Consider the following 16120-nt stretch of genomic DNA (forward strand, 5'->3'; position numbering starts at 1 on the left):
CAGAAAGAAAGAAAAAATGATTTTTACTGTACTCTTAAATGAAGAGTTCAGATTAGTTTTAGAGTGCTCTTTCCTTTGACAAAATAACTGATGCACAATTTTTTAGAACACATTTTCTAAACTGGAGACTTTTTCTGCTAGATCCTTAAACACAGGAGGGAATATCAAATCTCCCGGAAATCTGGCAGACCACAGAATAGAATAATTTTTATTCCACAGATTTCATATCAGTTGCTTCAAGGACACATGGGACATCATGGTCTATTTAGAGTTATAGTTGGCCTGAGTTTTCTCTTGAGTAGATATATTTATATAAATACTGAACTGAATTGATTTTATAGTTTTCCTGTAAATCAAAATGGAACATTCTTGCTGTCACCTTCACCAGCCCAAGGCAAGATGAAACCAGTAGCGAAAATATAACTAGCTATGCTCCTAAAAGAAAGAGAAACATTGGCCTATCCTTGGTAGATGCAATTAACTACACCCTCTAGAAGTGCAGCTATGGTTCTCTTTGCCAAAAATGAAGTTGAATCTAATGCTTACCCTAAAACAAGCTTTTGTTTTGCGTTTCTTCCACAGTTCTGCTCTCTCTATAGCTTTACATACATTTCCAGTTTTATTATGTGATGTAGAGTTTCCTCATTCAAGCAAAACAAAATGTACTGAATCTCTCCCACGTGCTGGGTGCTCAGGGTACAGTTATAGAAAACAGGATCAAGTTCTTATTCTCTAGGAATTCACATTGAGATGGAGAGGTAGACAAACAAATAAATATTAGGCACTAGTAAATGCTATGATTCAAAATAAAACAGGGTAAAAGGCAGAAAGGCTCTTGAGGAGGTAACATTTGAGCAACGATGTGGATGAAGTGTTTGAACCAGGTGATTATCTAAAAGCAAAGCATGTAAGAAAGAAAAACAAGTGCAAAAACTTTAAGACACAGCAAGCAACCTGGTGAGTCTGGAGAGGAATGAGCAAAGGAGAGTGAAAGGGATGTGTTTGGAGAGTGAAGGTGGAACCATTTTATATATGACTATGTAGGGATCAATTTGCTGTTGTTCTAAGGGTGATAAAAGGCCAAGTTGGCTCAGCTATTCAGTAACATCACAAATATGTTACCACAAGATTCATCACCCACTCCATTTCTGTGGTCAAACTTGGAATATGCTATATAGTTTAACCATTTCTATATGAGAGATTCAGAATCACAAGAGCTATAGTTTAATCAGTGAGTATTTGCAACTCATAAAGGTACATTTTTAGAAGTGAGGGAGATAGGGCAGAATATCTGATATGATTTAGGAATGCATCATATAGGAAGCTGAGTTCTTTTCAAAGGGTTCAGTATAACTTTTCTAGGTAGACACTGATTTAGAATTATTGACACAAACACCTTTTTGGAGGCATGAAACATGCCTTTCAGGAATTACCTTTTCAGCACAGAAACATAGATCATATGGGCAGCAAAAAGGCACAGCACTGACAAAGGCAAGAACAAAGCCCAAACACAACTGGATGTTGGTGTCTTTGATTTACAGAACAGACCACGAACAATGAGATCAAAGATGAAGGAGTCACAAAGGCTGAGCCTCTTGAAAAGGTAAGGAATTGTTTTGCTAAAAGTGTAAATACAAGTAAGATGATCTGAAAAAACTGTAACCCAGAGTGAGAAACACACACACACACACACACACACAAAGGAGATGTTCAGCAGGAGAAGGAGGGGGATTGCTCAGACATACCCAGACTAGCTCCAACTGGAGAAAAAGGAGTTAATTTCACTAGCGGCTTAAGCAAAACTTCCAAGCTCCATGCTCCTCTCTAGACAGTGTGGCTTGGCAACCTCACAAACACCTGCTGACCATACAGCCATGTAGAACTAATGCTGTCTTGAAGTGAGTTCAGAAAACCTGCCTATAATTGCTAACAGGACTCAGAAGAGTATAACCTAACAATAAAAATATTTAGATTATGTTGCTCATAAAAAAAAAAAAAAAAACTCAAAGGCATACTCTTTCTGGCAGCAGTTCTCCTAAAATGTTGCCATATGGATTTATACATATGCAGATTTCCCCAATTAGATGGACTGCGTGCTGGTTAGTTGATGGAGTCCAAGAGGGCTCCATTTGGACTTGCACAAATTAAAGCTGAAATTGCACTCCTGTGATTTTTTTAGAAACCCAAGAAGATGACTGTGGAAGCCAAGTTAGAGGACATAAAGAAAACGCAACAACGCAGTCTAATGGACTGGAGTTTCACTGAACATTTTAAACCGAAAGTTCTGCTTCAGGTATTAATGAACCGTGAGTCTCTAGGAGACGGTTGGACAGGTTTGGGGAGTCATGGGGTGATTTAGAACAGTTCACTTCTAGGTCACTCTCTCAGATCTCGTTCTGATCAATATTCCCATTTACTTCAGCTATAAAAGGAATTTATTCCCAAGCTGACAGCAACCTTATTTTTCCCATATTGCCTATCCTTTCTATTAAGTTTTCACTGCATTTAGAAGTATTTTTTTTTCTAAGATTGATTTATTTATTTGAAAGAGAACAGGGGGAGGGGCAGAGGAAGAGGGAGAGAGAGAATCTCAAGCAGACTCCCCACTGAGCATGGAGCCTGAGGACCCTGAGATTATGACCTGAGCCAAAACTGAGAGTTGGATGCCCAACTGACTGAGGCACCCAGGCACCAAAGTATTGACCTGATACAGTTAACAGGTCAATGGAACCTGCAATAGTTAGCATTTATTGAGCACTTAACTATATGCTAGCAATGGCTTGTAAGTGTTATCTGCTCATTTAATCCTTGCAACAATCCTATAAAATAGAAACTATGTAAATCATAGGAAACTGAGACAACTTGACCAGCAGTAACTTTTGCCCAAGGTCACTGGCTGGTGAGTGAGAGAAGCAGGATATGAACCCAAGAAATCTGGCCCCAGAACTTGTGCTCTTAACCACTATGAAAAAAAACAAGGAATCGTACATTTTCTGTTTACATGTTTTATGCAAAAACCCATACTAATTTTTGTTTTATCTTTTTTAGTTTTAATCTTACCAATATCAAAGTTTTACATCCACATATTGTTAAAGCCAAAAAGTTCTATATAGAGTCTTACAAAAAATAGCAGCTCTCTCCCACCCCTATGCTTAAATTCCAGAGGTAAAAACCTTCAAGGTATTTATTTACCTAATTACTTATTTACCTATTTACCTATTTCTGGTGTTACTTAACTCAGTAAGTTTAGTTTTAGTTTTGGTTGGGCATCATCATCAATTGATTCCCTCTTGAGAAAACAGCTCTGCCAACCCCCATGCAACACACACACACACACACACACACGCAAACAAGTACACACTCACTCATACACTCCTACACACACATGAGCACTTCTTGCCATCTGCTAACACTGTTAACCATATCATCATTTTTGGTTAGACCAATATTCAATATATATTTCATTTGAATAAATGTTATTTATTCATAGCTGAACCATGTAAATACCCTATGATTACATTTCCCTTTTTGATACTAATTTTTGTTTTCCCCAGAGTTTGTTTTCCCATTTTCTTCATTTGTGTAGTTTACTACGCATTTGTCATTACTCACCCCCACGCTCTCTACCAAAGAGTAAAATCTCCTCTCAATACATTCAAACCTAACGGGCATTCTATCAGTTTTACTATCTAAGCCACCTCTCTCCCATATGTTCTGAACTCCCACTAGCCCTCCAGGCCTGCTTCGCGGCTGTGGACCTGGCAGTTTTCTTTATTGTCATCCTGGCCACAGCTTTGGCCTCTCTTTCCAGCCAGATACTCAGGCTTCTGAACCCCATGTCATCTTCTTTCTCGGGTTACTCTCCTTTTGTAGGGGACTATCTCTTCTAGTTGCTTCCTGAATTAAAATAGATGGCAGGACTCTAGAAAACAGTATGGAGGTTCCTCAAAAAGTTGAAAATAGAGCTACCGTATGACTCAGGAATTACACTACTGGATATTTACCCCAAAGATACAAATGTAGGGATCCAAAGGGGTATGTGCACCCCAATGTTTATAGCAGCAATGTCCACAATAGCCAAACTATGGAAAGAGCCAAGATGTCCATTGACAGATGAATAGATAAAGAAGATGTGGTATATATATACAATGAAATATTATGCAGCCATCAAAAGGAATGAAATCTTGCCATTTGCAATGACATGGATGGAACTGGAGGGTATTATGCTGAGCAAAATAAGTCAATCAGAGAAAGACATGTATCATATGACCTCACTGATATGAGGAATTCTTAATCTCAGGAAACAAACAGGGTTGCTGGAGTGGGGGGGGTGGGAGGGATGGGGTGGCTAGGTGATAGACATTGGGGCGGGTATGTGCTATGGTGAGCGCTGTGAATTGTGTAAGACTGATGAATCATAGATCTGTACCTCTGAAACAAATAATACATTATATGTTTAAAAAAAAAGAAGATAGTAGGAAGGGAAAAATGAAGGGGGGGAAATCGGAGGGGGAGACGAACCATGAGAGACTATGGACTTGAGAAACAAACTGAGGATTCTAGAGGGGAGGGGGGTGGGGGGATGGGTTAGCCTGGTGATGGGTATTAAAGAGGGCACGTTCTGCATGGAGCACTGGGTGTTATACGCAAACAATGAATCATGGAACACTACATCAAAAACTAATGATGTAATGTATGGTGATTAACATAACATAATAAAATAAAAAAATAAAAAATAAATAAAAAATAAAATAGATGGCAGGTAAATTTGGGGAGCATTGGATGTTTGAGAACATCTTAGTTCTACCCTTACATCTGAGTGACATTTATATAAAATGCTAAGTTAGAAGACATTTTCCCTGAAAATTTGAAGCCATTCCTCAGTAGTGTTCTAGCTTCTTGGATTGTCCTTGAGAAAATAAAAATGAAATTCTGATTCCTGATCAGTTGTTCGAGTCTGTTTATTTTCTGCTCTCTGGAAGATTTTAAGATCTTCTGTTTGTTCCAGTGTTCTTGGTTTCCTGTTGCTGGTTCTCTTTCCAAGTATCATACTGGTAAGCCTGGTACAATCCAGAAACTCCTGTCTTTATATTCTGGGAAATGTTCTACAGTCATTTCTCTGATCATCATCTCCTTTCCATTTTTTCTCTTCCTTCTTTCTGGAACTCCTGTTATTCTAGTGCTGGACTTCCTGGACTGAACTTCCAATTTGCTTACTTTTCCTCTCCTAATTTCCAATACCTGCCTTCTTGTTCCGGAGATATGGCTCAGCTTTCACCCAGTTCTTCTACTGAGCCTTCTTTTTCTGTTATCATCATGGTTAATTTCCTAAAGTTCTATTTATAATTGCAAATTACCTTTTTATAGCATCTTGTTCACATTCCCTGATACCATATCTTCTCATCTCTGTGAGAATGTTAAAGTCCTTTGAAGTCTTAGTGTTTTCTCCCTGCATTGTCTCTTTTTCCTCAAGTTCATTTTGTTTTTTTCTCAAGTTTTTTGGGTTTTTTTTTTTTGCGGGGGTCTTCATTTTTCATATTAGAGTGTAATACCTAATGACATTTGCCCTTTTGTTCATGTTAATAATGAGACACTAAAAATATCATAGGAAGTGCTGCATGAGCTCAGGGCCATTTATTTGTCAATAAATGGATTTCATTTTGGGATATTTGGCTGGGTGGTTTCCTTGGGAGACCCATCAGTGTTGGTGTATTAGTCTATACTCTTAAGCCATTTAGATTCTCCAGGGGAAAAAATCCTAAAATCCTAACCGAAAGACATTATTTATCTGTCAGGGATTTGGGAGCTGTTGGGGGCCGGGGAAGGCAGTTAGGCTCCTTGCCATTCAACCTCTAGATCTACATAGTTCAATGTGGTAACCACTAGTCACATGTAGCTTCCAAATACTTGAAATGTAGTTGGTCCAAATTGAGATGCTCTGTAAGTTTGCTATACTGTATATATATATATAAAACTTATATAATATAATATATATAACTTATTATCATATATATTACAATGTATATCCTATATACTTGGTATGAGTATATATACCAAATTTCAAAGATTTAATATGAAAAAAGGTGATATATATCATTAACAATTTTTATATTGATTACATAGTGAAATGATAATATTTTTGACAGATTGGGTTAAACAAAATATATTTTTAAAATTAACTTTACCTGTTTCTTTTTACTTTTGAAGTGTGACTACTATAAAATTTAGAATTACACACATAGGTCACCTTATATTTCTTGGACATCAATTTATACTTTTATGAAATTCCTTTTTTTTCTGTAGTACATCTCTCCCTTGGCAGTGCCTAGGGTCCCCTTCTTTGAATCCACTGCATCATTCTGTAGGTAATAATCCTCCCTTTGTCTGCAAATGGGGGAGATGGGCAGCCACCCCATTGCTCAGAATCGTCAAGGGCTTCTGGGGGTCATAATAGCTTCTTAAAAATATTTTAATCTTCCTATTTTCAGTGCCACTTTCTCCCCACTCTCAGAGGTACCTAATACTGCCATTTCTTGAGCCTTTCTGCACTTCTGCACACAAGTAAGTTTACTTCTAACCTCTGGGAAATTAACCTTAGAATTTGGTTTTCTATGTCTGCTGTCAGTTATCCCTTATCCTTCTGCTTTCCAGCTTCTAAAGTGTTGTCTTTGTCTCCTCTCCTGTGACCCTCAATTTCATGATATTAAAACCCAAAAATTTTACTGTTCTTTTAGTGAGGTGTCAAGAAGCACATGTGTTTAATCTTTCATCTTTAACTGGACATTTATTTCAGACTTTATTTTTTTTTCAGCTTGGCTCTGTCCTCACCATTCCATGAAGCTTCATGATCACTGTCCTGCCAGATCTAATGGACATTTATCTTTCTTCATCTTCCTTGACCTTTTAACAAGATCACAGAGCTGGTCACTTCACTGTGAAATACTTCTCACTCTCGGTTTCCAAGATGCCATACTATACTTCTCCTCAGTGCTCTGTTTGAAATTTTGTGGACCTAATGTCTAAATATCGAAATGCCTGGAGTCTCAGCCCTGAACCATCTTCTCTCTACTGTAAACATTCTTGTGATGATTTCATCTATATATATGACTTAATGCTAATGACTCCTAAAATTTTATCTTCCAAATGATTTCTCTCTGAGTTCCACACTAGAATACCTAACTCCAAATTCCACTTGAATTTCTGACAGGCATCTCAGCCTCAGTGTCTCAGATGAAGCTCATAATTTTCCCACCTAAGCATGTTTCTCTCCTCACCCATCTCAGAAAGTATCACCTTCAAGCCAAAAGGCTAAGAGTCATCCTTTATCTCAGCTTTTCCTGTGTCCTGCATGTCTGATCCATCATCACACTTGGATGCCATCAAAGCTCCTCACCATCTCCACTGTTGATACGTCAGTCCAGCTACCATCCTGTTGTTCTGCCGTAGGATCCTCCTAATCGTCAACCCCCACTTCTGCTCTTGCCCAATCCATTCTATGTATCAGATAGATACTCCATCAATTTCATCTTCTTAGGATATGTCTTTGAATCCAGGATGATCTATAAAAATCTTAATCAGATCTTAAAGGAAAATCTTCTTTTGTTCACTTTTGTTTTCCTAGAACCTACACAGTACCTGCCACATAGTAGGTATTTTTTTTTAACTGAAGTATAATTAACATACAGTGCTATATTAGTTTCAGCTGTAAAATATAATGATTCAACTATTCTATACATTTCTCCGTGCTCATCAGAGTAAGTGCCCTCTTAATCCCCCCACCCACCCCCCCTCTGGGTAACCACCAGTGTTCTCTCTGTATTTAAGAATCTGTTTTTTTGTTTGTCTCTTTTTTCTGTTTATTTGTTTTGCTTTGTAAATTCTCCATATGAGTGAAATCATATGGTATTTGTCTTTCTCTGACTGACTTATTTCATTTAGCATTACACCCTCCAGATCCATCCATGTTACTGCAAATGGCAAGAGTTCAATCTTTTGTATGTCTGAGTAATATTTAATTATATATATATGCAATAAATATATATTTAATTGTATATATAGTATATATACTATAGTATTGTATATATAGTATACATTATATATTTATTTATATATATCTATATATGTATATCTATATCTATCTATATATATATATCACATCTTCTTTATCCATTCACTTATGGTTGAACATTTGGGTTGCCTCCATATCTTTTTTTTTAAGATTTTTATTTATTTATTTATTTTGAGAGAGAGAACGAGCCTGAGCAGAGGGGAGGGGCAGAGGGAGAGAGAGAAGCAGGCTCCCTGCTGAACAGGGAGCCCTATGCAGGACTCAATCCCAAGACCCCAGGATCATGACCTGAGCTGAAGGCAGACACTTAACCAACTGAGCCACCCAGGTACCCAGTTGCCTCTGTATCTTGGCTATTGTGAATAATGCTGCAATAAGTATGTGTTTATTTTTAATTAAAAAAAAACTATTATTATGGCACCACCAATATTAATATAGACTAATAGGTAAAAGCCAGATAGTAAAAAAAAGGAGAGGAAAGATATTATATGAAAACTTGTTAAGCACTGATTGAGAGCAACTATAACTCTGAGAAACTTAGTGCTGTAAATTCTAGCAGCCGAAGTAAATATGAAAACAAATTTTGTAGAGCTCTCTAATGGAAAGAAGGATATATATTCATCGGAAATGAACATATTTGGTTTGGGGGTTTAAAGTCTAAAAGGAATTTGCTTTTCCAAAAAATAAGTAACGGATAGTACCCTCTGTAACAAAAACAAACAAAAGCAATTCACGCAAAAATATTCACCACATGTGTATTTCTGGTATTACTTCTCAGGGAACAGATGTAAAAGTTTAAATGCCACTCCATAAAGACTCTCATACAGGGGACTAGATTGGGGAAGTCAATGTATTATTTTGGTAATGCTACCAGTGTAAAATTGAAAGCAAAAGTAAAACAGTCCTTTCCTAACATGATGTGCAATTCTATGACTTCAGATCACCCAAAGAGTAGAAAAGTGAAAGTTCCTACATGAGATTGATGTTGAAAACGAAAACAAAACAACAACCCACAGCTATCTAATTTATTTTCCTGTGACCATGTTTCCTTATGTTGATTAGCAGTGAAATGGAAGCAGGACACAAGTGTGCCTGCCCTCTCTGCCCCTCTATTGGTAGCTGCAATTGCAGGGCATGCTGAGGGTGGAATGTTTTAGAAAAGGCCAGGGGTAGAAGTCATTTGGAACAGTATGTGTGAGAAAGACTACTCACTTCGTTTCTCTATACTACAGCTTGGTATAGTGGAGAGCACTCTTTGGAATGCAAAAATGGTGACACTTGGACTGATGTGAGCACTGGCCCTAGAACTTATGAGCTGTGTTGTTGGATGAATCTCTTATCCTCTCGCAGCCCCAATTTCCACTAAAAAATTAGGATTTTAGTAGTTTGAAATGGGAAAAATAATTGTACCTATTGATCTGGGGATTTTAATGATGATAAAATGAAATGATCTGTTTGACGGTATGGGAAATGTTAAATAACTGCTTGACTTAATTATTATTCCCTAGCCTTAATAAAAAAACATTTGAGCAAATTCCTCTATGCCTGGAACCTAGTATCTGTTTTCCTATAAGAGTTGCTGAATTCAGCTCCAAAAAAAAAATCTACCACTTATGTTCTCACGAACAGTGAGACTAACAGTGTAGAAATAAAAAGAGGAAGATAGGGGGCTGAGATATGCCCTAGCAGGAGACCCTTCCTCTGGGGTGGGGGGGGTGCACAACAATGCAAATATTTTGATTTCAGGTTCTTCAAGAAGCCAGCCAGCAATACAGGTGGATTGATTCTTATTACCATACCCAGGACAACTCTCTACTTTTAGTCTTTCATAATCCAATGAATATACAACATATGCATTGTGAACATTGGAATATTGCTCTTCACTCCAATGTTGGATTCAGGTAACCAACTTAGTTTAGTTAATAGCTATCTTAGTTTAGTTAGCTTGTTAGTTACTTAGTTACTTGGTTTTTAGTTCCTTAGTCTAAGCAAGGTGGTTCAAGTCAAAGAAAACTTCAATTTAGTTCACCAAGTTGAATGTTTGAGACGTACCAGCCACTGTGATAAGCACCAAGCTATACCACTAAAGAAGACAGTCATCATTCCTGGACCAGTTAAGTCTAATGAGGATACTATTACCTTACACTTGATTTATTTAGGTTCTAATAAAACTGCGTCTGAAAGATTTCAAGTAGAAACTATAAAACATGACATTCTGCATGCTGATTTTGGGTAACTCCACTTGATCTGGGGAAGACTCAAAAGTAGGGCAACTGAGTGACTTATCAACACACAGCCAGTCGCTCAGCAAACTGAGATCTCTAAGAATCAGTGATTTTTTTTTTCTTCCAAGCTCCTTAATTATTTCTTCATGATCTTAAACTTTCTTCTCCCTTCTCAGTAATGATGAGAATATTTCATTATTTTTTTCACTGCTGGTTAATATATATCCAGTATTTATTATTTGTACAGCATTGTTTTAGCTTAAAAGGATACAGAAAGATAGAGAATGGACTTACAGAATAACTGGGGAAACAGGTCCTGTGCTAATCCTTTGCTTACATATACAGCTTACATAATATAGTGCATTATTTTGGGAAGGGTAGGAACACTTCACATGGAAAACCATTTAGAGATAGTGGCTCCTTGGGGGCTGGATGGCAGGGCCCAATGGGAGAGATGATAGTGTGAAAAGATGAAGAACAGATTATCTACAACCTTTGCAGTTCTTCTAAAGTTAATCTTCTATTCAGGATTTCTATTTCTTCTTCAATTACTTTTGGTAATTTACATTGTTCTGCAACTTCATGCATGACATTTGGATTTTGGATGTCTGTTAGAATAAAATCAAACATTATTCTCATGTTCAAATGTCCATTCCTGAGACAGATGTATTAGTGTCTGTCTTTATGATTATAATTTTGTCTGTTTCTCCTGTCAGTTTTGCACGTGTACTGTGTGTATCTGTGTGTATGTTTAAATTTATTTTTGAATCTGTATTTTTAGAAGCATTCTTCTTAATGCATTGTAAGTTTTAGCAACATTTTAAAATGTCCCTCTTGTTCCCTTGAATGCTTTTGACCTTGAATTTCACCATGTTTGATTGGAGTCTCTTTTATATAAAAAAATTACTGATATAACTTTCTCAATCATTTTATGTGTCAACTAGGAATTATGTTTCACAATATTAATAGAAAACTGACTACAGTGGCTAAACTAATAAGGGGATTATTTTTCTTCTGTAGTGAGAAATCTGGACTTGGGCAGTGTCTCGGGGATAGTGCAGCTACTCACCAGAGTCATCAAGGATCTGGACCTTTTCCGGCTTCCTAGCCAGCCATCTGCCACCCTTTTATTTTTCTGCATCATTTTGATTTGTAGCTAAATGTCTTTTAAATATCAGCTTGGATTTTTTCAGCTACTCTGAGATCCTCTGTCTTTTAAAAGATTTTAGTAATAATTAATAACAATATTTTAAAACTTTATATTTTATTTTATTTTTTATTTTTTATTTACTTTTTTTTAAAGATTTTATTTATTTATTTGAGAGAAAAAGTAGGAGAGACAGTGAGAGAGTACAAGCTGGGAGGAGAGGGAGAAGCGGGCTTCCTGCAGAGCAGGGAACCTGATGCAGGACTCAATCCTAGGGCCCTGGGATCATGACCAGAGCCGAAGGCAGACACTTAACCAACTGAGCCACCCAGGCACCCATTTTTTTAAAGATTTTATTTATTTGAGAGAGACAGACAGTGAAAGAGAGATCATGAACAGGGGGGAAGGGTAGAGGGGGAGAAGCAGACTCCCTGCTGAGCAGGGAGACCAATATGGGACTCGATCTCAGGACTCTGGATCATGACCTGAACTGAAGGCAGATGCTTAACCAACTGAGCCACCCAGGTGCCCCTATTTTATTTTATTTTATTTTATTTTATTTTATTTTATTTTATTTTATTTATTTTATTTTATTTTATTTTGAGAGAGAAAGAGATAGCACAGAAGTATTGGGGGAGGAGCAGAGGGAGAGAGAATCTTAAGCAGGCTCCATGCCCAGCTCAGAGCCCAACGGGGGCTCTATCTCATGTCCCTGAGATCACAACCTGAGCCAAAATCAAGAGTCAGATGTCTGTCTCACTGAGCCACCCACGTGCCCCTAAAACTTTGTATTTTAAAGAATTAATCTATTCACTTCTATTTTTATCAATAATGTCTTTGGCCTCATTCTTAGCATTTAATAAGCATATTTCTACTTTAGGATTAATAATCCCTTTTCTTCCTTTTGTTAGATCGAATTTTTAGTTCATTCTTAGTGTGTGATGTTTTTAAAGTTATACATTCTATTTATATCCTTCTAGAGGTTATCCTTTTAAATCAGATATTTAAATATTTTATATCAAAATTGGAGTTAATGAGTATTAATATCATTTCACAGAAAATGTTAAAATTTTTAACATATTTCCACTTACTCCCAACTAATAGCCTACCTCCATTTTGAAATTTTATTTCCAAATTTTATTTCCAATTATTAAGTAATATTTTTTAATCACAGACAAGTAACACAAATAATTATTTACATTTAATTACAAATTGTACTGTTTTTTTCCTCAGCCCTTTTATTTATATCCCATGTTGTCTTCTTTCTTGAATTTATTTTTTCAATGCAGCTGGAGTACATTTGTGAGTAATTCTTTCAGAACGTATCTGTGGCTGGTGAATTCCTGAATCATTGCATGCTGAAATATTGTCTATTTTGTCATCTCATTTGAATACTGATTTAGCTGTGTTCCCTCATCATAGAAAAATAGCAAGAACTCTAGGTTTTGTTTGAAAAGCAGACTCATTGAAAGGTTCTGAACTGGAGAGAGACATGATCTGACTTAAGAATGAAAAGAATCTCTCTGGTGACTCTGTTGAGAATAGACTACAGGGCGTCAAGAGTAGGGACATGGAGACTGGTTGGGAGGCTACTGCAGCCATCCTAGCAAGAGGTGATGGTGGCTTAAACCAGGAAAATAACAGTGAAGTAAGTGAGAAGTGATTAGATTTTGAATGTATTTTAAATATGTGTTTTAAAAAATTATTTGGGTCTCCCAACAGATTGGAAGGGGAGTATGAGAAAATAAGCGTGGTCAAGGATGCCTTCAGGGCATTTGGGTTGATCAACTAGAAGTATAGACTTGCCATCAGCTGAGATGCCAAAAGGCTTGACCTTGACAGGGCAGTTTGGAGAGGAAGATCAGTCAGTTTGGGAACAGGTTGAGTTTGAGATGTCTTTTCCCTTCCCAATGAAGATGTTGCATACCCATAACTCATAGTCTACAGTTTTCAGTTTATTTCTTTAAAAGGGATCAAGAATGAAAGAAAATTGTGAAATAACCTGAGTATAGAATCCCTCTAATTTTATTTTTCAAGCCTTAGGCCTTACTTTCACACAATTTGACAATAACTAATCTTGATTGTCAAACCTAAATATTTCAAATTATTTCCTCAGAAATAACTCTCTCAGGACATTCATATAAGTATACATAATATTTCATTAAAAATAAGTACAATCATCAGCATAAATAGAATGAATGAGTTTGGGAACAGATATGACCTACTCCTGGTGAACAACTGGCTGGTGTGAGCCTAAGTGCACAAGCAGTGTAGGGCACAGTATTTAGGGTGTGGAAATTTGCAGTCCAGTAAGTTTTATAGAAAGACTGGAGCATTTCAATTAATCCAGTGAGTCATTAGCTGTCATCAATTAAAAGAGTTTCTATTATGCTATAAAATTTCCTTAAAAAGAGATTGCACCATATTACTCTCCAGTTAACAGTGTTGAGAGTATCAAATTTTTTAATCTTCTGCTGGGCTGGAAACATCTCATTTTTAAATTTGTATGTCTTTAATTGTGGATGAAGTTGGCATTTTTCATATGCTCACTGGATATTTGTATTTGACTACTTTGTACAAATTACATCTAGGATATATCTGAGTCTATTGCATTTGTTACATGGGCAATTTAGGATCAGTTCATTTTTGAAAAGTTCATTTGCACAGTTGGTATCTTTAGTATTGATTGATTATAATTAATAGTAACTCAATTGTCATTTGCTCTTTTTTGCTTTTTTTAAAGGAATTATTTGGAACTTGTGGCAAAATCCATTCAAGATTGGATCGTAAAAGAAGAAGCCATATATCAGGAATCTAAAATGGCTGAGGAAATCGCTAGGACGAAGGCTGAGCTGGAATTGAAATCTGCTGGTGCCAAAATCACTTCTCCTGGCAAAATTAATGCTGTTAAAAAATCTAAAAGTAAGTAACTGGTTGAACTTACATGTAAAGTCCAAAGACATCCTCCTATTTGTTAATGTAATCAAGACTGGATACTTAAAAAGAGTTGCCTATAAATTTCTGTGACTCTTTACTTTCTCTAAAAAATAGAATAGCTGCATTCCAAATATGATGAGGTTGATGATGGGATAATGGAATATTTGTCTTATATTGATGCCACTTCCCGCCAGACCTAGAATATTCGATCTGTCCTGCAGATTAAATGTAATGTTAGGGAAATGCCAGATGTCTTTATTTTGGCAGGGTTGATAGGTTCAGCTATCTAGGATTTATTGATAATATATGAGGCAAATTCAGAGTCAGTATCTCTCCATTAGAATACTTATAGATTCCAAAACTGAGATTAAAACAAGACCTTTCTTAGAAGAGCAAGTAGAAGAGTCCCAAGACTAATTGGGGGTAGGAACCTAAAAATAAAGGGAAAAAGGATTCTTGGGGGCTTTTGACAGGCACTTGACAGGATTTGGGATCAATACATACATTTATTTTTGTTCATTTCCATGGTTTTGATGTTGTTGGGGAAGGCAAAGAGGGTGAAAAAAAAAAAAGAGGAAGGATACTTGATAAAGAAGTAAAGCAATGAGGGAACTTGTCTGGAAAATAGGGATATCTCACTAGGTTCATGATAGGTAATGTTTTCCATGTTAATAACATTCATTATTTCTGATAGCAAAAGTTGAGAGTGATTTCTCGTAAAAAAGCAAAGCTATGTATTTTCCAAAGATTTTGCAACTTCTGTAAATTACCAAAGGAATTTGTGCCGGCTTGATTTTTAAAATAAAAATTAGAGGGGCGCCTGGGTGGCTCAGTCGTTAAGCGTCTGCCTTCGGCTCAGGTCATAGCCCCGCATCGGGCTCCCTGCTCCGCGGGAAGCCTGCTTCTCCCTCTCCCACTCGCCCTGCTTGTGTTCCCTCTCTCGCTCTATCTCTGTCTGTCAAATAAATAAATAAAATCTTTAAAAAATAAATAAATAAATAAAATAAAATAAAATAAAAATTAGAAAGCCAAGTTGGTAATGAATCAGTCACCATCCACCAAAATGCTTATATAATCAATCCATCCATCAGCCTGGGCTTCCTCCTGATAGTGCCTGGAATGATGGATGGGGAGTATATAAAAAAGAGAGGTAGGGCCACCCTCTCACAATAGAGTCTAGGGCCACACTTGTCTATGAGCAGGAAAAATTGTGGGTTGACTGCCTTTTCTTTATTCTGCTTCTGAACAGAATCAAAAGCTTAATTACCATCTAGATGCCTGGGGGAAATCCAGATAATGGTCAGTTTGGGATGGGAACACACTTGGTAGGTATTGCATTCAGTTTGAGACCTTTTAAGTCAGGAAAATTGAAAATCTTCAAAATGGAACGACTATAATGGCAAGAGCAGGGCTTCAATATAAGTTAGATTTGTTCTGTGTGGTCTTTTAAGGGGTTAAACTAGGATTAATTAGGTTAAAGCTGTAGGGAGAGAGAGACCACTTCAATTAAAGCTTCAAGGTCGCAACACAGTGAGGATGGAATGCACTGCTTCCACCAACAACAAGGACGAGGACAATGGTGACTTCCTCATCTCTGGAGGAGCTCAGTTCCACTTCAGACATCCACTCTGGAGACAGCGAGAAAGAGTGAGGAATGAATGAATGGAGAGTTGGACTTGATAGCCTTTAAGATCCCCTATAATCCAGGGCACCTGGGTGGCTCAGATGGTTAAGCGTCTGCCT

General features: G+C 36.9%; 1 protein-coding gene across 4 annotated transcripts in view; it reads left to right on the forward strand.

Annotated features, from left to right (window-relative positions):
- Positions 1–16120, forward strand: part of SPAG17 (sperm associated antigen 17) — a 235062-nt gene that overhangs the window by 100968 nt on the left and 117974 nt on the right. For all 4 annotated transcript variants that reach the window (XM_034990189.1, XM_034990187.1, XM_034990186.1 and 1 more), the window contains 4 exons: positions 1542–1603; positions 2180–2293; positions 9815–9969; positions 14184–14362. In XM_034990189.1, the coding sequence (XP_034846080.1) occupies positions 1542–1603; positions 2180–2293; positions 9815–9969; positions 14184–14362 (510 nt within the window). The remainder of the gene's footprint in view (positions 1–1541; positions 1604–2179; positions 2294–9814; positions 9970–14183; positions 14363–16120) is intronic.

The sequence above is a fragment of the Mirounga leonina genome, unplaced genomic scaffold (assembly GCF_011800145.1).
Source record: "Mirounga leonina isolate KUSES-001 unplaced genomic scaffold, KU_Mleo_1.0 Mir_507, whole genome shotgun sequence".
Classification (NCBI taxonomy): domain Eukaryota; kingdom Metazoa; phylum Chordata; class Mammalia; order Carnivora; family Phocidae; genus Mirounga; species Mirounga leonina.